This window comes from Haematobia irritans, chromosome 5 (assembly GCF_050003625.1).
Source record: "Haematobia irritans isolate KBUSLIRL chromosome 5, ASM5000362v1, whole genome shotgun sequence".
NCBI lineage: Eukaryota > Metazoa > Arthropoda > Insecta > Diptera > Muscidae > Haematobia > Haematobia irritans.
The window spans coordinates 83,547,172-83,568,788 of record NC_134401.1 but is presented as its reverse complement, the minus strand read 5'-3'; the positions used below and the strand labels follow the sequence as shown (position 1 = coordinate 83,568,788).

The following is a 21,617-nucleotide window of genomic DNA, read 5'->3' as shown; positions in this document are numbered from 1 at the left end:
TTATTTGAAAAGGACTGTGTTTTAATTATCGGGTTATTAAACACGCCTCAATATAAAAACGTAACAATACTATTCGTTCCCTGCCAGCATTTCAAAGTTCCACTTCATTCTCATCGCTACCACAGACTCGTAAATGTCACCACAACCATCGCGAACTGTGATGGGGAAGCATATCAAAAAGTACAAAATGAACATGAAAGTATTTTGCCATCACTACTGTTAGAAGAGCCATTTTATTTTTTGTGAAACGCCAAGCGCAACCAGCTTGTTATATTTTATTTAAATAAAAACGAAAATAAGGTTCTGAAAACATAGATATTACGCTTAAAATTGTGAAAGGTATATGGTGAACAATTTTCGACTTTCCAAATAGAATAAAGTGATCGTTTTTCAAATATTTTTCCAGACACGCTGTCTCCATCGAAAATAAACAAACTGGCTGATAGACGCTGCAATATGTAACTTGCTACTTAAAACTCAACATCATTCATTTATTAATGCAAAAAATTATGTTAAATGTGATGAGATAAACCGAAAAATGTTATATTTATAAGAAATTATAAATGTTTAATCAAATCAATAAACATCTACACAATCGTGTTTTACTTGACCACAATGATTCTTCTACAATTACCTTAAAATGCACTTCTTCTGATAGTTTGCAGGGGTTCTTATTGGCGTCCTTCGAAATTGATCTAAATAGGCACCTAATAATTGCACTGATGAGAAACTTTTTCGTAGTAACTTGGCGTGGTACAACTTCTCAATAGTGACGGCGCTTTTCCGACGAGTTTTTGATGTCGTATATGATTGTTTTCGACGTAGTGGGGATTCTCAGAAGAGCCCCCAAATTCAAAAAATGTTGGCAGGGTATGTGTTTCCGTGTAGGTGTCAAGTTGTGTTATTATGCTATTTATCCTCGATGTGAGCCCCGAGCAATAAAGCTGAGTACTATGTTCAGTTTTCAAGCTGAAACCCAGCTTGTTTTCACGGTTACTTTTTTTTATTAACTAGTTTAGAAATATAAAATTATTTGCTACCAATTCCTTGAATCTTTTCCATCCATTATTTGGCAAGAATCGATCAAAATATAATCGTCTTCATAAATATATTTGTACTTTTAATTTAGTGTTTTGGTGAAAAAACCGAACATAGTACTCACCTTAACAGCGTAAAATTGTGGCAGGTTTTGGGCTGGACCATTGTCAATGTTGGCATGGATAATACCAACTGGAGAGAGGTAAACTGTTTCGGACCAGTTTGTGTCTTTTTCAATCTCATAGATTTCCTTCAGCAAATCATTTTCGTGATTGGGTAACTTGTCGATGAACATTTTTTGAAGTTTCATGGCATGGTTGCATATGGACTGAGTTCCAGCAGTGTCGTAAATGTAAGTGTTGGAATATTTCTTATTTCTACTTATATAGTGCTTTTTGATACATTTCCTTATTATTTTTCTTTCGAATATCTCACACTCTTTTGCAACTGTTGGTGAGATGGTGAACCAAATTGGAAAGCCGTAAACCAATACAGATCTTATTGTGACCTTAGGGTAGGTACTATGTTCGGTTTTCGAGTTGAAAACCACTTTATTTTCGCGATTACTTTTCCTTAAATAACCAAAATTATAAATGAAAACAAACTTATTCCTGTAAAGTCTTGCCGAAATCTAGAGGAACAAGAAACTACGTATCAATTGAGTTAATTTGTCTGCTTTATATTGAACTGTTTTAATAAAGTAACCACGAAAATTTCAACGCGAAAAGCGAACATAGTACTTACCTTTATACAGTAACAGCTTGGTATTTTGCGGTAAGTATGGTAAGTATTGAAAATAGAGGAAAACGTCGCAGCTATTCGTTTTGCCTTTTTCAGTGTAAATCTTGCATGAATATTGAATTTTAGCAAATTATAAAATCTCACCCCTAGATATGTAATACTCGTGTTAACTGGAACTTCTATGCCCTCAAGAGACATTGTGAGACTTTTACTTTCGGGAACAACAGTCCTAGCAGCATTTCTAATACATATTGCTTCCGATTTTCCTGCATTGATTTTAATTCCCCATTTTTTATAAAATTCATTAATTAATTCCAGATGTTCAGAAGTATATTGAAGCGCCTCTGAAGGAGATTTGCTGTGGGCGTAGATTAAAGAGTCATCTGCGTAAAGAATTGCTTGCGAATTCTCGGTGGTGTGTGGAAAGTCATGCAGGAACATATTAAAAAGGAACGGAGCCAATACACTGCCTTGAGGGACACCACTTTTAACATAGCCCTGAACCGAAGATTCTTCGCGGATTTGGACGATAAATTTCCTGTGTTCCAAGTAGCTGTTTATTAATTTTTCAATTTTTCAAACGTTTGAGTTTATTGGGATGATTTAAATGGTATTTCAATTCGGTCTAGCAAGGCGGCTAGTTAGTTAGAGAATGGAGTTAGAGAAACTCAATTTTAGTGGTAACGTTACGTTTTCGTTCGCATTGATTTTCGTCTCACTTGTCGTTTAGATAGAGCTTAGAGAAACCCAAATCAGTTGATTTTCGTTTTGTATGCGAACGAAGAGTAGATTTCGGATATTAGAAATAAGCTGTTAAATAAATATTTGCTACCGAAGATTTCGCAAGAGTTGCTTACCGGCTTTAATGGTAGGGATGAAATCAAACTGTGAAATGTGTGGACATACGTTACGTTGCGTAAGTTCACACTAATTACACAATTATACTACGAACCGCCAATTCCAACAACGTTAGATTCACTATCGGCGGCGTAAAAATCAAGAAATGAAGACAAAAACGGCGGTAATTTAGTGTTACGCCGTCACAGAAAAAGCGCTCCAATCCTACTTCGTCCCCCGCATACGTCTGATCAACCAATGTGCTACTATTATATGGGAGACGGTTGTGTTGTGAGGGGTGACGATGGAACGCCTTTAAATTTGTTTTGTACACGGAGTTTAAATTAAGTGAATTAACACGGAGTTTGTGGTTGTTCTATTGAAAAATAGCATTGAGTAGAGCAAAATGCTTTTCTAACATAATTGCAAAAGAGGGCAGAACTTGCAATACTAAACAAGCTAATACACCAAGGATACACAGCAATTTCGACAACAAGAAAAGTGCAACAAAAGTAGCAGCAACTACGGGCACACACATTACCACGCAATGGGGCTTGATTTCGATGCTTTGGAATATATCAAAAGTGTGAAGCTGAAGCAGTCACAGCCACCTTTCACATGCCCCGTTCCAAAATGCGACCGCGTCTACAAAACGGTGATTGGTCTGCAATACCATCTGCTCAATTACGACCATGATAATCCGCAACCACTAACACCGGTGATGACGCCAAACAGAAAGAAAGCGCGTTCGCGTGGTGCAACACATTCAACGCCAAAATGTGGTGGGGCGGGTGCAACAGGCACTGCTGGAGCTGATGATGAACAGAATGGTGGCAATGCTGACCCTACGCATTCCATCAACCCAGAAACCTTGGTGTCATACAATGACGAGGAACAGAGAGTTACATTCAATGTAGAGGGCAAAAGTGTGCGTCTAGGCACTAATGACCCTCTTCCATTTATAGAAGAGGATGAGTATGTAGAACTAGTAGAACGGGGATGTATTGTAAATGCCGATGCACCACCACTGGAACAGAATGCCTCCTGGGCAAAAGTGAAGGTGCCCGAAGCCCGATTTCAAGAAATCGATAATTACAATGTACCCGATGCTCCGCCTAGGCCTTTGGCATATTATCGCTTCATTGAAAAGTCTGCTGAAGAATTGGATGGGGAAATAGAATACGATGTAGATGAAGAGGATTCAGCTTGGCTGGAGTGGATGAATGAAGAACGTGAAAAGACAGGTCATAATGCCGTCAACATCGATACAATGGAGCTGTTAATGGATCGCCTTGAAAAAGAATCATACTTCCAAGCAGCAGCTAACGGCACGGCCACTGGCAATGAAGTGGATGATGATGCTGTATGCTGTATTTGTATGGATGGCGAATGCCAGAACACAAACGTGATTCTCTTCTGCGATATGTGTAATTTGGCCGTACACCAAGATTGCTATGGTGTACCATATATACCAGAAGGCCAGTGGCTGTGTCGTCGTTGTCTTCAATCGCCGAGTACGCCAGTAAATTGTGTTTTGTGTCCAAATACGGGCGGAGCTTTCAAACAAACTGATCGTGGTCAATGGGCACATGTTGTGTGTGCATTGTGGATACCTGAAGTCCGTTTTGCGAACACAGTTTTTCTGGAACCAATTGGTGAGTACCAGCTAAAATTAACTTCAATATCATAAGTTAATTTTAGCTGATAATGCAAAGTTGAAATATTCAGCATTAATTTTGATCATTTTTTGATAGATAAATAACACAATTGCTTAGATTTGTTTTGGAACAGAGAAAGATTTTTAACGACTTCCATACGATGTTTTGTCATCCCAATATTTACGAGCTTTTTGTACTAACGCTATATGCTAGCGCCTTGTCCTTGTACATTGAAAGCATTTAGAAGTTTTAAAGCCAAATTGCTTCATTTCCGTCTATTGCCCAATTAGATTTTTACGTTTTCCAAGCTATGTGAGCTTGTGTATTCCATGAGAAAAATATTAGCGCAACGTTGGCTACATGCATAGTAGATTTTTATCAGAAAGATCGATTCCAAGTTAATTCATTTGCTGGAACCTAGCTTAGCTTAAGCGGTTAAGGGGTAAAGCGGTCTAGAGCTAATCTGTAATCGTGAAAGCTCTCGATCTATGGCCAATGACTTGAGAGCAGATTCATTATTGACGTGTATAGCCGCGGGTCGTATTCTTTTAGGCTGATGCAAGTGGCAATTTCTATATGATATTCACCTGAAACTTTGCCACACATTTTCCTTACATCAAAAATGTGTGGATTCTGATGTTCATAAGCGAGACCCAAGAAAAAATCGATTTCTACCATTTTGTCTCTATAGAAACAATAGCCAGAGAGATCCAAGTGTTCATGTAATCAATTGCGAGGAACTGTGAACATCCATGGTATTATTTAAGATTCAGTCCACACAAAGTTTTGGCAATTTATAATTGCTTTAATATATACCCCATATGGGTGAAACTACAATTTTAATTTTTTGGCATCATTACTTCTTAAAATTCTAGAAGGCAGATTATTTATTAAAATCTTGTAATGAATACCATACATATGTTTTTGTATCTGTTCATATTTTGATAGGATCTGTAATATCTCATTCACATTACTCCTTTAAAATCCACTTTAACGATATTTCAAGTCATTTGCCTTATAAAAAGGGATTTGAAAACCACATTTTGTAGATTTCGAGCCTAGTGAGAATGGTATATAACATATTTTAATAAATATAAGATCCGTTTAGTCCGAATTTGGGTGACACAATGTTTTTTATACCTACTAAATTGCCAAAGGACAGACGACATATATATTTCGAATTAACTGACGTTACCTTTACAGATTCCATTGAAACAATCCCTGCTGCCCGATGGCGACTAACATGCTACGTTTGCAAAGAAAAAGGTTTAGGAGCGTGTATACAATGTCATCGAAACAGCTGTTATGCCGCTTTCCATGTTACTTGTGCACAACAGGCTGGTCTCTACATGACTATGGACGTGAACGAGAGTGCGGGACACAATGACTCCTCGGCACATGTACAAAAGTTTGCCTTTTGCCATGCGCATACACCAGATAATGCAAAAGCCAAATTGAACCTTAAAGACTTTGAAGATGCTCGTCATAAAATGAAAGAGGCTCGTAAAGCTCTGGCCAAAAAGCGTTCGTCGGCGCCTGTGGTATTGATACCCACAATACCGCCAGATCGCATTCAAGAAATTTCCAGTATGGTTCATATGCAAAAGAAGAAAGAGTTTCTTGATCGTCTGGTAGCATATTGGACAATGAAGCGTAAATACCGCAACGGAGTACCCTTATTGAGAAGGTTACAATCGCAGGGTAGTCATCATGGTGTTATACAGCGTAATGGCATCGAAGGTTCCCCGGATACATCGGAATTGTATCGCCAGCTAAAATATTGGCAATGTCTACGTCAGGATTTGGAAAGAGCTCGCCTACTATGTGAATTGGTACGGAAAAGGGAAAAGCTTAAAGCGGCATACGTTAAGATTTGCGAACAGGTTATTTCCATGCAGTTGGATCCACTGGAAACGGTGTTGAGAAAACTATTGGAAGCCTTGGAGGCTCGTGACACTTCCGAGATTTTCCGTGAACCCGTAGACACAACTGAGGTTCCAGATTATTTAGATATTGTAAACCAACCAATGGATTTGGGTACGATGAGAGCTAAGCTTGACAATAGACAGTACACAAGTCTGGATCAACTACAAAGTGACTTTGATCTAATGATCCAGAATTGTTTGGCGTACAATAATAAAGATACCGTATTCTATCGAGCTGGAATACGGATGCGAGATCAAGCAGCACCACTATTTCAGGAAGTACGGGATGTACTGGCGCGAGAAGGGCTGCTGGATACCAGTCAAGTTGATTCTACCGACCATGTTGAAGAGGAGGTGGAACAGGAATTACGCTATCTTTTGTCGTGCACACCCTGTGAAGCCATAGTTCAGAAATTATTAATTTTGGCCGACAAATCTCAGGTTTTGAAAAACCCCACGTACCGCACAAAGAAAATCAAGCAAATTCGTTTGGAGATATCTCGTATGCGTAAATCTATTCAGAAAGCACGATTAGCGGCTGTAAGTATTTGGAAGCCTAAGGATTCCGCGTATACCCATACCAATTGATTATAACGTATTTTTTATTTTAGCGCTTTAATGCCTCGACAAACTCTCAGACCGAAGATGACGACGAAATGGAGGAAAATCATAATGTTGAGGATATGGATGTTGATACCCCTCCTCCTATTAAACCAAATCCTCCGCAGCATCATCCTTCGCAAACAAATTCGCAAAAAATCAAAGACGACCATACGCCCAAAAGGGTTCGAAAACCCTCTGCAAGATCTATACATACTTCAAGACAAAATCATCACCATCACCAACGACACAATCTCAGTGAGGAAGATGAAGAGCAAGATCACAACCATACCGAAGATGAAGATGAAATAATGGGGGATGAGTCAAAGGGTACTAGTAACAATACAACCCAAAATACACCGCCTTGTAGCCCCGTAAAAAGTCTCAATAGCAGTGCTTCACCAGTCGGCGTCAATAGAAGGTGAGTTGTGTCGTTTTGTCCTCGCATGGTTTTCATATTTCATTATGCTTATTGCTCTTGATGTAGACATAGCAACATAGGGCTATCTTAATCCGTGCATTTAGAGATTGTGGTATATATAGTAGACATTGCCGATAGTAACTTGAGTATTTGTATTATTAGCTTTGAGTTAGTTGCATCCTCAAATTGATTCATTTTAATGGCTTGGAGCAATTTTATTTATGATGTTCTCTTTTTTATGATTTTTTCCCAAAAGATTATAAACTAAATTTTCGGATATTTTTTAATTGTTCTTATGAATATTTCTTTATTTAATTGCATCTCTAACGGATTTTAATTCTTTTATGTGAATTCGCCTTGTAATGTATGTGGGGGGACCCTCGTTGAGGTATACAAATTTAATGTTAATTCTTTGATATGAATCATGTTTCACAGTTATTAGAACAAGATATAACCATTTTATCAATCCACTCACTCTCAATTATGATGGTTGGTGACACATATACCAATAGTTTGAATTTCAAGAAACGGCATCCATATTACTAGTACATTTTTGGATTTGCAGCTCAGCTTTTATTTGTACTGCAATTGATAACTAAAAATGTGTCACGATGTTTGTGTTTAAGATGCTTAAAAGATCTATTGACATTTTTCTGGAGGGATAAAAATAATTAAGTCCACGTTGAAAAGATGTGTGTATATTCCACTATACCCTGTTTTAAACCAACCTAAGTATGAAAGCGCTAATGGCAGGTGCCACGTTTTAAGAGTGTCAATAAATCTTGTAATCGCATTCAGATTAATTGGCACCACATTTTCAGGGGTCTGTGTATACTACAGATTCTACAATTTTCAATTTGAAACGCATTCGCAGAAATTTTGCTATTTGACTTTTTGGCGTGCTCTGGGCATCCGAATTCGCAAAAAATTTGGCGAATGGAAATCGCTTGTATTTCAGCCCCTGAATTTAATATTTTATAGCTTATGGCACTAATAAATCCCCCATCCGAAATTTTTGTTAAAATTAACCATTTTCAAACCCTCTGTATGTCAAGATTGATTCTACCCACGGGTGTACACAAAAAAAAAAACTTATTCAATCACGAAAATGATAGTATCAATCACTGTTTTAATCGGAAATAAAAATATTTGATTAAGAAATTAATTGATTTCATTAGAAAGTTTCAATTAATCTTTTAATTGATACAATTAAAAATGTAATTGATGTCGATTTCAATACTCATCGTCTTAACTGACTTTGTGTGTTTTAATTACATCGCTTAGTTTTTTAATTAATTAAATTAAAATATTAAAAAATACAATCATTTCTTTAACTGGCTTAGTTTTCCAAGTTTGATTAAAAACATAATTGTGTCAATTAATTTTTTAATTAACAATTTTCTATTATTGACTTAATTGTCTTAATGTGTCTAGTTTGATTAAAAAGTTAATTGTAACAATTAATTTTTTAATTAAAAAAGTTTTCAACTTCAATTAACTACTCATGAATATGAATTTGAACAATAAATAATTAATATAAATATATTTTACTTTACATTTTATTGTGTAAATTCAATTTTTGTTAAAGTTGCAAATGTTGGTGATGTTATGGGTGGGTTTTTTTAGTACTTCAAGCAATTTGCTGGAGAAAAATATGTTACTCGCAGAGATGGAAATGATGGACAGCATTTTCTATTTAGCTCCCTTTGTGACATTGACATTTGTACCTGCATAATTTGGCCCGACTTGTAATAAAATGTCTTAATATCTTATCGATATGGTGGCTTCCTACTTTACGGGTACACTTAGGCCAGTTTTCGACACCAAAGATGTTGTATTTCTAATAAATGCAGATATCAAAATTTAACACGATTATTGTGGTGATTGACATCGTGAGCGTGTTTGCAATAGTGAGGGTCATTAAAATAATGATCGTGATTAAAATCGTTGGTGTGAATGCATGTTCGTTAGAGTGAACGCGATTTTACTTTTTTTATTTATGAAAACTCATCTTCAGTTTGACAAGTTATTTCCAACGTCAATCACGACTAAAGCTTGGGTCATGATGTTATTACGGCATCGAAAGTAGCTTAGTCAATTTTAACTAATTTCGAAAATCGATTAGGCGATTTTGGCAAACTTCTAAATAGGATTAGTCGATCTTGGTCTAAACAGTAGAGAAGGTTTTCGTAATTCGTTAAGTCGGCCGCTTTGACACTTTGAATTGCTTAAATAAATGGAAATAAAATAAATAAAAAATATATAAAAAGAGGATTTTAATTCATCAAAAAGCGATTAGTTGACGTTTGAGATCAAGACATCGTTTAGTGGCCGGTATTATCGATTATTGAACCCTTCGTGTATAAACGACGCATTGTGTTGGATTATTTAAGCACGCCATATATATTGGAAAGATGACTAATATCGATCATTTCTGCACGTCTGTTCGAATATATGAGCAGTTCACTTTATTAATGTTATTGACCCACCTATTGTGGTATATTCAATATGTGAAAACTACAGAAATCCTGGTCGACGTTTGACAAAAAGAAATGGCGATTGTATCAATTACGAAGATTTTGAAAGTCTGAAAGTAAAATGGCTATTTGATTATTTTTGTCCCTCAAAATATGACGTTTGTGATATCTTATAGTTAATGTTCTGAACATTGTACCATATTATTTGTGTTTTTTAATCTGAATGTAAAGTATATCCTTTTGTAGACAATATCATTAAGTTAGCATGAGAAAAGGCATTTACAATTTAAATTTAATTTTTAATTTATTTTAAAATAATTCATAATTCATAAAATAATTAATAATTAAAAATAAAAAAAAAAAAAAAACATTTTTATAATTTAGAATAAATTAAAAATTGAACAATCAAAGTGTGCAAGATACAAAATTATTGAGAAGAAATCTGTATAGTGACCTCTTAAAGGTATTAGAGTTGTGAGTTAATTATATAGATTATAGGGACGATATGAAGAAAGATAAAAGATGACCCTGGTACATTCTAAATTTACTCTATATAGATTTAATGGTCTTCCATTCACATGAGATATTTTGTTAGAAATTCATGAATATAGCGATGCTTCTCTCACATAGATGGTACCAGTAAAAAGTGCTACCATTTCTAGCCATGTCGTTTTTAAAGATTGATATATTTGGAACTGCAGTTTTCACGTTTTTTAGGGAAAAGCATGTGACTGGAGAAATATCTGTGTGGTTCTATCATCTAAAAGTGATAATTTTTGGGAAACGATGATGGATTTGCATTATCCTCTTACCTTCACTATTTAGTACATAGAAAAATGTTGTTTTTAGGGAATTTAGAATAAAAAGCTTCGATTAGGCTGCTCTGCTTACCATTCATCATCATTGTCATTATATTCGTTATACTTTTTTATATGAACAATTGTTTTGTATATCTAACGCACGTTCTATTGCAGAACTGCGGTGCTGTTTACACGAAAAGCGCAGGCCGCTCTAAAACGACCCACGGATACAGCGAATACTGTGACGCCGGTTAAAGAAGAGAATCACAACATTATCTCAAATGCAACGCATGTTGCTACTCTTGGCTCTCTTATCACGGGTGTGAACAATGCATCGCCATCAGCAAATGCAACCCCATCACTTATATCATCTGCCTTATCGATAAGCAATAAACTGAGCGGCGGACTTAATCAATTATCTCCACTGTCGGCAAGTTTGAATCAGGTATCCTCATCATTAGCAGTGAAATCTCCGAAACGTAATGCTAGACACAAAAGATTAAACGAAATGAGAAGCAGCGGATCAGTCTCACCGAAAAAGTCTCCAAATCGGACAATGACATCGGGATTGCTAACGACATCCACAGCTTTAGCACAATCCGCCCAGCAGCAAACAGCTACGTCACTAACTGCCACTGCACCGACCCTATCCTTACCGGCGACTACAAATTTAGGCAGTTATCAGCATATACCGGATACATTTCGTGTTTATCGGACTAACAACGAACGCGATGCCAGCGATAGTGACGACGATGATATGAGTGATATTTCAGGGAGTCCATGCAGCAGCTGTTCGGGTATAACTGCCAGTGGGTCCGGTTCCGATTATGATTCTAGTGACGACGATGATGACGAGGAGGACGATGATGAAGAGGAGGAGGATGCTGATGATGATGATGAAGGTAAGAAGTGCTCCATGAAGTGTATCATCACAAAGCGCCACATTTTTGATCGAAAAAACAATAGCGATCACAACATGTGGCGCTTCATGAAACGCATTATCAGGTACATAATCCAAACTTAAATCATGTCTCAAGTGATAAAAGGTAAATTTTTTATCAATAGATGAAACAGTAGCATAATATTAAATTCTTTTGTCATGAGACATTTTGAGAAGAGAGTTTGCGAATAAATCTTTTTTTCCGCTCCATGACACGCTTTTGATAAGCTTCATATCACATTTACTTATAGACGAAAAACGGAAAACTATTGATGGGGGCGATGATAATGCCACCCGCGACAGACCCGATGCGGAGATGCATGATAGTACAACAGTAGGGGATGGAGCCAATGGCGAAGCTATGAGTTGTAGTGGTGATAGTGATACTGATGCAGCAACGGCTAGTGCTAAAGCAGCACAAGTTGGCCACGATTCAGACACACAGACAAGAAGTATGACGAGAAGAACACCAACTCCACTTGATAAACGACATCGAAATGCTGGTCGACCGAAGAAAAAAACCGCTCCATCTCCTTCAGTGCAAGCAGCGACCAATGTGGTGCCCCCTAAAACAGCTACACGCTCAAATTCTAATAAGGCCACAACACGCACCGCCACCCCAACGCCGAATAATGTAAATACTATAAAAACACGTAAGGCACAACATGCGGCAGCTGCAGCAGCAGCGGCGGCGGCTTCAGCACCGGTAACAAATAATAGTAGTTCGAGCAGATCAAAATCAAATCACATAAACTCGGCAGTAGCGGCGACTGCTGCTTTAGACTTGGCCAATTCAAACAGCATCACCGACAATTTACTAAAGCCTCCACTTGAACCTTTACAGTTGGTCTGGGCCAAATGTCGCGGTTATCCTTGGTATCCTGCCCTTATTTTAGATCCGAAAACACCCAAAGGTTTCGTATACAATGGCGTGCCATTGCCTGCTCCTCCTACGGATGTTTTGGCCCTACGTAAAAACTATCCCAGTGATATGGAGGTATTTTTGGTACTCTTTTTCGATGCTAAACGCACCTGGCAATGGCTGCCCGCAAATAAACTCGACATTCTGGGCATTGACAAAGAACTCGATCAGCAAAAGCTTGTGGAATCACGCAAACCCACCGAGCGTAAAGCGGTCAAGAAGGCCTACCAAGATGCCCTGCATTACCAAAGTCAAGTATCCGATTTGGAAGGGCAAGGACCAGACCCCATTATGTGAAAATTAAAGAAAGAGAAGTAACTATTCTACAATTGCCTCATTGATGATCTTATTTACCGCTGTGCTCTTCATCTTATTATCGATAATAACAATTGAATTTGAATTGTTCTCTTACAGGTTCAGATTAATGTCAATTTATAGAATCTGGTTTGTTTATTTACCGACCCTGGGTCCTTTTTGATTGTTACTTGTTTTACACGAATGTCCCTGCCCCAAGCCCTTGATTAGTTCTAAGGCATTTTAATGGGGTGATAAATCTCTTTTGGGGATTTTCCTAGATTAGTACTAAGTGATCGATCTATTGTCAAACCCTTATATCTGGCCGATCATTAGTTGTTATTGAAAAGAGCTCTCGATTAGTTAAACATGAAAAATTTCCTTGATGTCAGAGAAAACAAAAAAACTTAGAAGCGAAATTACCATTGTGGATTATTGAAAATAGCGCTTATCACATAATGAATCAAAATTTTGAAATATTTTCAATAATTATGTCTACCCTCCATTGTATTGATTGATTCCAACCTATTTAACTTATAATTTGACTTATTTTTCTGTAAAACATTTGGTTAAAAGCAAACCTTTTTATTTTCTATTTAAGAACATTTTGGATTTCCGAAATATGTGTACATATCTATAGAATACTTTCGATTAAAATTCTATCCTCAAATCCTCAAATTTAATTTGAGTACTTCTTTTTGTATTGACAAAGTTAAGTTTGGCAAACATTTTTGTTATTCCAAAATTCATTACGTTTCTGGTGTGTTTTTCTTTAATATACAGTAAAAAATACATATATTTTTTATATACCATGTATTATGTTTAATTATTATTTTTTAGTAACAATTTAAGTAAAGTATATATACCTTTAGTTTTAGGCGTTAAGATATTTTGTAAAATAAATGATACACAGTAATTATTGAAACCTCGATTTTGTTGTTCCTTAGAGCCATCCACTAATAGAAAATGGTTTAGTTTTTGTATTAGATTTCATGCACTAACATTTTACGTAAATCTCATGCAAAACTTTCATTTTGCAAAGGCTCGACTACCAATAAATCGAGAAAAACACAAATGAATATTACAGCACTCCTTCATCTTTATTTATTTTATATGAAGGTAATGAGGCCAATTTTTTTGAAATATATTCCTATTTGGGAGCTATATCGAAATCTGAATCGATATGAGTGATACTTTGCCAGTTTAACCCTTTGACTACCGAATTAAAACTAGTACTAAAAATGTTAATGTTGTTCTTTTTGAGGGCCTATATTTGATAAAAAAAAACTATATGAGATTTTTCTGAAAACTTGATTTGCATGAATTATGACAAAATAATCGGTATTTGACCTATAACATCTGTCGAAGTGTGAGCAAATATAGCAAAAAAAGAGTAAGAAATGATAAAAGCTAGAGTTTTTGTATGAATGCCAATTTTCTAGAGACGTACAGGACAAAAATGGTCTCAAAATTGGGTATTTTTCGTTTATTTTTAAAGGAGTTTTATAAAAATGCACATGGAAATATTTATAGCCTATTTGGATTGCAGACTCTAAAATAACATCGAGAAATAAATAGAATCTAAGTGGGGAGTAAGAGTTTGGTGCTGTTCGAATATCCTCTGCAGTGTCAAAGGGTTAAGGGGTTAAGAAGAGCTCCAAAAAATACATGTAATTCATATTCAAATTATACCATAGAGAATTTCCTTGTCGGATTCAAGATAAAGCCAAATTTGAAGAAGATCGATAAATAAGGATAATTTGGGTAAATTGATGGTTCAAATTAAATAAAATAGGCTTTTGCAAGCGTTACCTGTTTTCAAGCGTCGACACTTTTGTGCCACCTTTTTATTGTGTTATACTTTTTTCTTTTTTGGGCCACTTTTAATTACATTCGTTTGTACTGTAATGTATTTTACACATTTCGATCGCAAATAGCGTTAAGAGTACAGATATGATTGGATTCTCAACAAATAATCGAGTTCACGAAACGGATATTGCATTTGTAAGGATTTTTTTTTACCAAAATGTTATCAGTGTGTATTTTACCGCCTAAAAGTATGCATGGAAAAATGTCTATAGAAGATAAGCCGTTTTTTTGGACCAGTTAAAATAAAGTTATTTCCCTACTAATGTACTGATAAAACTGTTGAATTTTCTTTATGAAAAAGTGTGCTACTTTTTTAAAATGAGTGTGACACTTCTTATGGTTTTTGACAATTTTTGTGCCACTTTCTAGAAATTCTCAACAGTAACCCTGGCTGTTCCCATACATTGGAGCAATATCTAAATCATAACCGATAAATAGATCCACAATTTTGGGAGGAGTGCCATAAAGTAATACCTAGAGCAAATTATGAAGAATATTGGTTATATAAATAAGGGTTATATCTGAATCTAATCCAATTGTTTCCAAATTCTTGTGTCAAAAAAATTTCTGTGACAAATTTCATACAGACAGATAAAAAGCGTGAGTTGAAATTCAATTCACTAGTGTGTGTGGCCTGCCTTATATTAAATAGTAAACAAATTTTTATGGCTGTTTGCTTTACAGAACTGTGGAAAATGGAATGGAATTTCAACTTAATTAATTAATGTTAGTTGCCTAAGTGAGGCCGAAGTACTAGGCTGCAAGTGCAACCCAAACTATGTTGAATTCCCCAATATCGATTTTGTTTGAATTTCCAGATTTGCTTAATTTACCACTTCTTTGTCGATGTATGCCTTTGAATATAAACAACTTTGGTATTGCTAAAAGATAATTTATAAATCATTTTTTCCTTGGTGATGTACTTACTCATAAATAGAAAAATCTAATAGCAAACACTGACTTTTGTATTTTAAGCTTTTTGTATTTCTGTTATTTGAACAATTTTGCCGTTGGAAAAGCAACACATCTGAAATTGTATAATGTTTTCTAAAAAAGTGAAAAACGGTCATGTTCTTATTTTCGAGTCCGGAATAAAATTCACTCTAATTATTTTCGGTACAAATTTCCTGTTCTTAAATAAGAGTGGTTTTGACTCTCATTTTCGAGCTTCTAATAAATAATTTTTCCGGGCATTTTGTGAAAATTTACAGGAAAGAGACCTTTTGGTTATTAAAGATTTCTTATATGTAATGTTATGCGACAACATACTTAATGTAAAAAATAGCAAGAAAACATATTGTATTTTATAAATACATAACTATATACATAAAGACATTCTAATAGCTTTATATTAGTTGTGTTTACTCTAAAATATTTAGAAAATTTGCTCAGATTGAAGAACACCTTTACAATCGGAATGTTCTCTAAATGAGCTAAAAATGGGCGAAAAATCGACTTTTCCACCAGTTGACTTTTTGTCAAAATAATCGATGTTGACATTTGTGAAATTCGAATACTAAACTTTTGATATTTTTGAATATCATTTCAAATCGCCTAATAGACTTTTGATGTTAGCCAAAATCGACAAATCGCCTTAAAAAAAGAGAAATCGGAGAGACATCGGAAGGGGAGTATACTAAAAAAATAGGTTAAAGTGGCAACCCGATTTAGTTTCATGCTCACTACTTAAGTCAATACATGGTTTTAACCTTTTTTAGTTCATTGAACTGACGTAGGTAAAAAATTTTAAAGCTAACTCAACTTTCTCAAAAATAAAGTTAGATTGGCCTTAGTGCACTAGAGGGTTCACTTTTTTTAGTGTATGCGTAGACGATATAATTTATTTTAAAAGTTCACGTACATATGTAATCCTCTTAATATAAAATGTTTACATATATAAAAGTATTCGCGATTCACAATAATTACACATGGCTGAATTGCGTACCGTCTTAAGCGCTGCTCAAAAATTGAAAAGTCAAATTTTCCAGATTTTGGGAAAGTTGAAAGATCGAATAGTCCACTTTTTGGTTGCGATTACAATCCCTTAATGGTATTAATCAAATTTGTGCTGAAATGGCAAATAAAAACTGTTTATTGTTCCTATTACTGACTTTCGTTTGAGTGTTAAATTTATTTAATTTAATTGATTTTGAAATTATATGACGTCATTAAATATACGTCAGTTTGACTACGACCTATTTGAAGATTACATCGTGAGCAAAAATAAGAAACAAAATTTAGTTTCTTTTAAATATAGTTAAGCTTTGATTAACATGAAACAACAGTATAACTTAATCATTTAATAATCTACAAAAATATATTTTATATCGAGAATAAAATCGAGCGTCATCATTTTGACGACCACGTTTAATACAAATAAAATCTATTTAAATTACAAATTTGGTTTGGGATCAATATTGCAGTTGAAAACAGGGTTTTGTTTTTTTTTTATTTTTCTAATTGGTATTCTCTGACATTCATGTTGTTAGTCGAGATGCTCACAATTTTCTTTTTGTGGGTGGTATACAATAGATTTTTCTTTTAGAAATACTTCATAACAAGTATTGTAATCTATATATGAGTCAATTTATTTTTTATTATTTCCCATTGTTGTTTAGAACACCGATAGTGCATGGAAATTATTAATTGTAAACTTACTATAGAATATTGTCAAAACCACTATTTCCAAAATACTATTAAAACATAAATGGTACTATGAAATTTTTCTCTTATATTTTCAGATTTTTAAATGTTTTTGATAAATTGAAGTTTTTTAAATTTTGGCGTGACAAATAATGTTATTAGCTGTGAATATAACAGCAGAAACAAAAATGGTTGCCCAGATGCAACATTGTAAATTGATTATAAATATTTGTTAATTATTATAAAATAAAACTATATTCATAATTCAGATGTCATCTGAAAATATTTGGAATGGATATTATGTTATATTGTCAAAACTCACATCTAAAAATTTATAGTTTATTAAATTATTGAAAAGATACAAAATTATTTATCTTTTTAATTTATTTAATTTTTGTATTTATTTATGTGTATAAAAATGAACCATTACTAAATATATTGCGTTAGAATAATTATTTTTTATTTCATATTAACTACAATAATTTAAAGATTATGTTATTTATAGTTATAGAAAATTATTTTTTTTTTCTTAAAAAATACAAATTTATAAAAAATACTACAAAACTACTTATAATTAGATTTAAGCCAGAGTAAGTCAGAATAAGGTTATAGTTTTTCGTTATGTTATACGGTATATAAGAGTCCCGCTCTATTGGTTTTCATTTGCCTCATTCCCAAGAACACAATATTTTTTTATTATTGTGTATTATTTAAGTGGAAAATAGTGTTTAAAATTTATTAATAGTAGTTGTTTATTGATTAGAATCTAAAACACAAAAAAAAAACTATTGTCATACAAACAAACCCTCACCACGAAACTAAGAGTTAATATAAGAAATCAATTAAATTTAATTATTAATTGTAATATTTCCATTCAAGATGCTCTTAAAATAAAAACAAAAACCTAAATGTTAATGAAATTTGTATTTGTAAAATTACTTATTTCCTAAAATAATACTCTTGTCATAAAAGGTCTATCACAACCATTTTAAAATTACATTTAGGTGGGAAATTCGTCGAGTCCCCGGAAAATTTATCGGTAAAATAATTTTTAAAGTCGCTCGTAAACTTCCATTTGTCCGTCTTCCTCAAAATAGTTTAAAACATCCAGGCAGAGGCCCTGATGAAGGTGAGTATGTTATAATCAAAAAAGTTTACTTGGATCCAAAGATTTTATACCTCCTTTAAGGATTTTTATACCCTCCACCATAGGATGGGGGTATATTAACTTTGTCATTCCGTTTGTAACACATCTTGAAACTTGGCACAAGTAGTTGTTAGTGATGAACGGCCATCGAGTGCCGCAAATCTCTCAATGAGATGGCTGAGCAGCACAATATTCACCTAATATGGGTGCCTGGCCATAGGAACATACCGGGGAACTGTGAAGCAGATGAGCTAGCAAGGCTAGGAACTACCTTACATATTCCAGGGGAACTAGCATCTGTTGGTATGCCTCTGGCTACCTGCAAGCTCTTACTGCGTGAGAAGGCTGTCATGATGGCAAATGTTCGATGGGAGAATTGTAAGGGTTGTAACGACACCAAGCAAATATGGCCCCATTTAAACTTAAACCGCACACTAGACATGCTAGTGTTCTCGAGACACCAGATATCACTCCTGATATCTGCTATAACGGGTCGCTGCCTGATAGGCGATTTTGCAAAAACTATTGGTGCGAAGTATAATGACTATTGTATGGGCTGTCATGATGCGGAGGAAAAGGAATCAATAAAACACCTCTTGTGTGAGTGTCCTGCATTTTGTGTAAGGCGTAAGCAAATTTTAGGGGCATATAGCTTCAGATTACTGGCGGACCTGGAAAACGTTAACTTAAGCAGTCTGCTAATGTTTTTGGAATAATCTGGTTGGTTCAACAGAAGAAAATAATCGAGAAGATTCAACGGTTAAAACTAGAAGTGCCCATATGTAATAGGTACTTTTAGTTAATGTGGTATCACAATGGACTGAATAGTCTAAGTGAGCCTGAATCTTAATCGGGCTGCCACTTTAACCTAACCTAGGTCGGATGGTATTGCAAATGGGCCTTATAGGTCCACTTTTACGTATAACCCCCATATAAACGAATCCCCAGATTTGGCTTGCGGAGCCTCTAAGAGAAGCAAATTTTATCCGATCCGGCTGAAATTTGGTACATGGTGTAAGTATATGGTCTCTAACAACTATGCAAAATTTGGTCCACATCGGTCAATAATTATATATAGCCCCAAATATAAAACGATCCCTGATTTGGCTTGCGGAGCCTCTAAGAGAAGCAAATTTCATCCGATCCGGCTGAAATTTGGTACATGGTGTAAGACTATGGTCTCTAACAACTATGCAAAAATTGGTCCACATCGGTCAATAATTATATATAGCCCCAAATATAAACCGATCCCCCGATTTGGCCTGCGGAGCCTCTAAGAGAAGCAAATTTCATCCGATCCGGCTGAAATTTGGTACATGGTGTTAGTATATGGTCTCTAATAACCATGCAAAAATTGGTCCACATCAGTCCATAATTATATATAGCCCCCATACACACAGAGAACAATTTGGTTGGAAATCGGTTCTGATAATGAAAATTCTACTTTTAGAACTATATATTAGTTGTGTCTATCTATTTCCTTTAATGCAATTATTTCTTCATGCTTACTATCATTTGGCAATCATTTCAATATAATTTCGTTTGTGATACAAGACAAATGGTTGAAGTAACAAAATGTATATATTGTGAAGCTTTTGTTTTGAATTCAGTTGGCACGACCAACTTTATATAAATTTCGTAACTGTCATTTAGTAATCATCACTGAAATATAGTATTCACAATCGAATCCTATTTGAAATATTTTTAAATGTCACTTCAATTTTTGTTATTATTTGGTGCTCAAAGATATGTTTTTTCTTTCAAATTAAACATCATAATGGACGATTTTTAAGCCGATGCAAATTTTATTTGCATCCACAATGCAGTCTAAAGTATTATTTCGATGATGACCGATTGTAATTAATGGACGTAAGTAAAATATAGGTCATGATATTGAAGTGGATCATTTATGTTGGGTGTATTATAGGGCACAAATAATCATATGTACACTCCAATCGGATTTAATGATATATCTCCAGGATGGTTTGTCTACTTAGAACCTCACAGAGATGTCACAGTGAATAAAGTGGTAAGTTCTGAACTGTTTTTATAAACATGGGTGCACCAAAATCTAACTAATCTTATTTGATTTATTTTTAAGCAATAATCAAATATGCCAACATTGTACAACGGACCCAAATGGATACAAGGGGCCATTATTCAGATTCGGCCGCACACTCAAAAGTTATTTATTTTTCATAATGCCTAGCGCAGTATCGGGGCACTCAGCATTAAGAAGAAGTTCATCACTTGTCATATACACAAACTGGTAATACGGGTCCATTTTTGTGCATTTTAATTGTTAAAATATACACACCTTTCACTTTCAACTGAAAGTCATAATAGGATGTGTATTAAATTTTGTGCGCCCAACCGCTAAAACATTTTAAGGACATTAATTTGTACTTAGATATACATCTTTAATACAAATATTTAAATGTATTTAAACCAAATATAAAAACAAAATAAAATTTAAATGAAATTAATTTCATATTCGGTTATAGTGCTATTAAAGTTGGGTGACACAACCAAATGAAGGAGGAAGCAACGACCAATCCCATTGTCTGATACAACCAACTCCATATATAGTATTAGTTGGATTTCCCATAATTCGATTGAGTCGACCGAATTTGTCGGGTGATACAACTGCCAACAGATAGTTGGAGCAACTGCCAAAAGAAGGTTGGCAATAAATTCGGTTATTACAACCAATATGTATTCTCTGTGTATAAACCGATCCCCAGATTTGACCTCCGGAGCCTCTTGGAAGACCAAAATTCATCTGATTCAGTTGAAATTTGGAACGTGGTGAAATTTGGAATATGGCCTCAAACACCCATGCAAAAATTGGTCGAAATCGGTCCATAGTTGTGTATAGCCCCCATATAAACCGATCCCCAGATTTGACCTCCCCTTGGAAGAGCAAAATTCATCCGATTCGGTTGAAATTTGGTACGTGATGTTAGTATATGGTATCCAACAACCATGCAGGAATTGGTTCATATCAGTCCGTAATTATATGTAGACCCATCCCGAGATTTGGTTTTGGAGCCTCTTGGAGAAGCAAAATTCATCCGATCTGGTTGAAATTTGGTACGTGGTGTTAGTATATGATATTTAACAACCATGCCAAAAGTGGTCCATATCTGTCCATAATCATATATAGCCCCCATATAAACCGATCCCGAGATTTGGTTTTGGAGCCTCTTGGAGGAGCAATTTTCATCCGAGTCAGTTGAAATTTGGTACATTGTGCTAGTATATGGCCGTTAACAACCATGCCTAACTAGGTCCATATCGGTCTA

General features: G+C 34.9%; 1 protein-coding gene and 1 long non-coding RNA gene across 3 annotated transcripts; both read left to right on the top strand.

The window, feature by feature from the left end:
* Positions 1–2,887: 2,887 nt before the first annotated feature.
* Positions 2,888–18,085, top strand: Br140 (bromodomain-containing protein 140). 2 transcript variants are annotated; one of them, XM_075308961.1, is made up of 6 exons: positions 2,888–4,271; positions 5,478–6,739; positions 6,811–7,220; positions 10,672–11,399; positions 11,689–12,673; positions 12,774–18,085. In XM_075308961.1, the coding sequence occupies exons 1-5, from the start codon at positions 3,164–3,166 to the stop codon at positions 12,654–12,656; spliced, it is 4,476 nt and encodes a 1,491-aa protein (XP_075165076.1). In that variant the 5' UTR covers positions 2,888–3,163; the 3' UTR covers positions 12,657–12,673; positions 12,774–18,085. The 2 variants fall into 2 exon arrangements, with proteins under 2 accessions (XP_075165076.1, XP_075165075.1); XM_075308960.1 differs by having other exon boundaries at positions 11,689–18,085.
* Positions 18,086–20,066: 1,981 nt separating this feature from the next.
* Positions 20,067–20,798, top strand: LOC142241794 (uncharacterized). Its single transcript, XR_012723812.1, has 3 exons — positions 20,067–20,181; positions 20,240–20,341; positions 20,414–20,798. It is a non-coding gene; the product is annotated as an uncharacterized LOC142241794 (long non-coding RNA).
* Positions 20,799–21,617: the final 819 nt, after the last annotated feature.

Bases quoted from the DNA above. Each gene is read 5' to 3' on its own strand.
- Br140 (XM_075308961.1), top strand. From the start codon at position 3,164: ATGGGGCTTGATTTCGATGCTTTGGAATATATCAAAAGTGTGAAGCTG. The intron at 4,272-5,477 runs GTGAGTACCAGC...TTACCTTTACAG, and splicing joins AGTTTTTCTGGAACCAATTG to ATTCCATTGAAACAATCCCT. The intron at 6,740-6,810 runs GTAAGTATTTGG...TTTTTATTTTAG, and splicing joins AGAAAGCACGATTAGCGGCT to CGCTTTAATGCCTCGACAAA.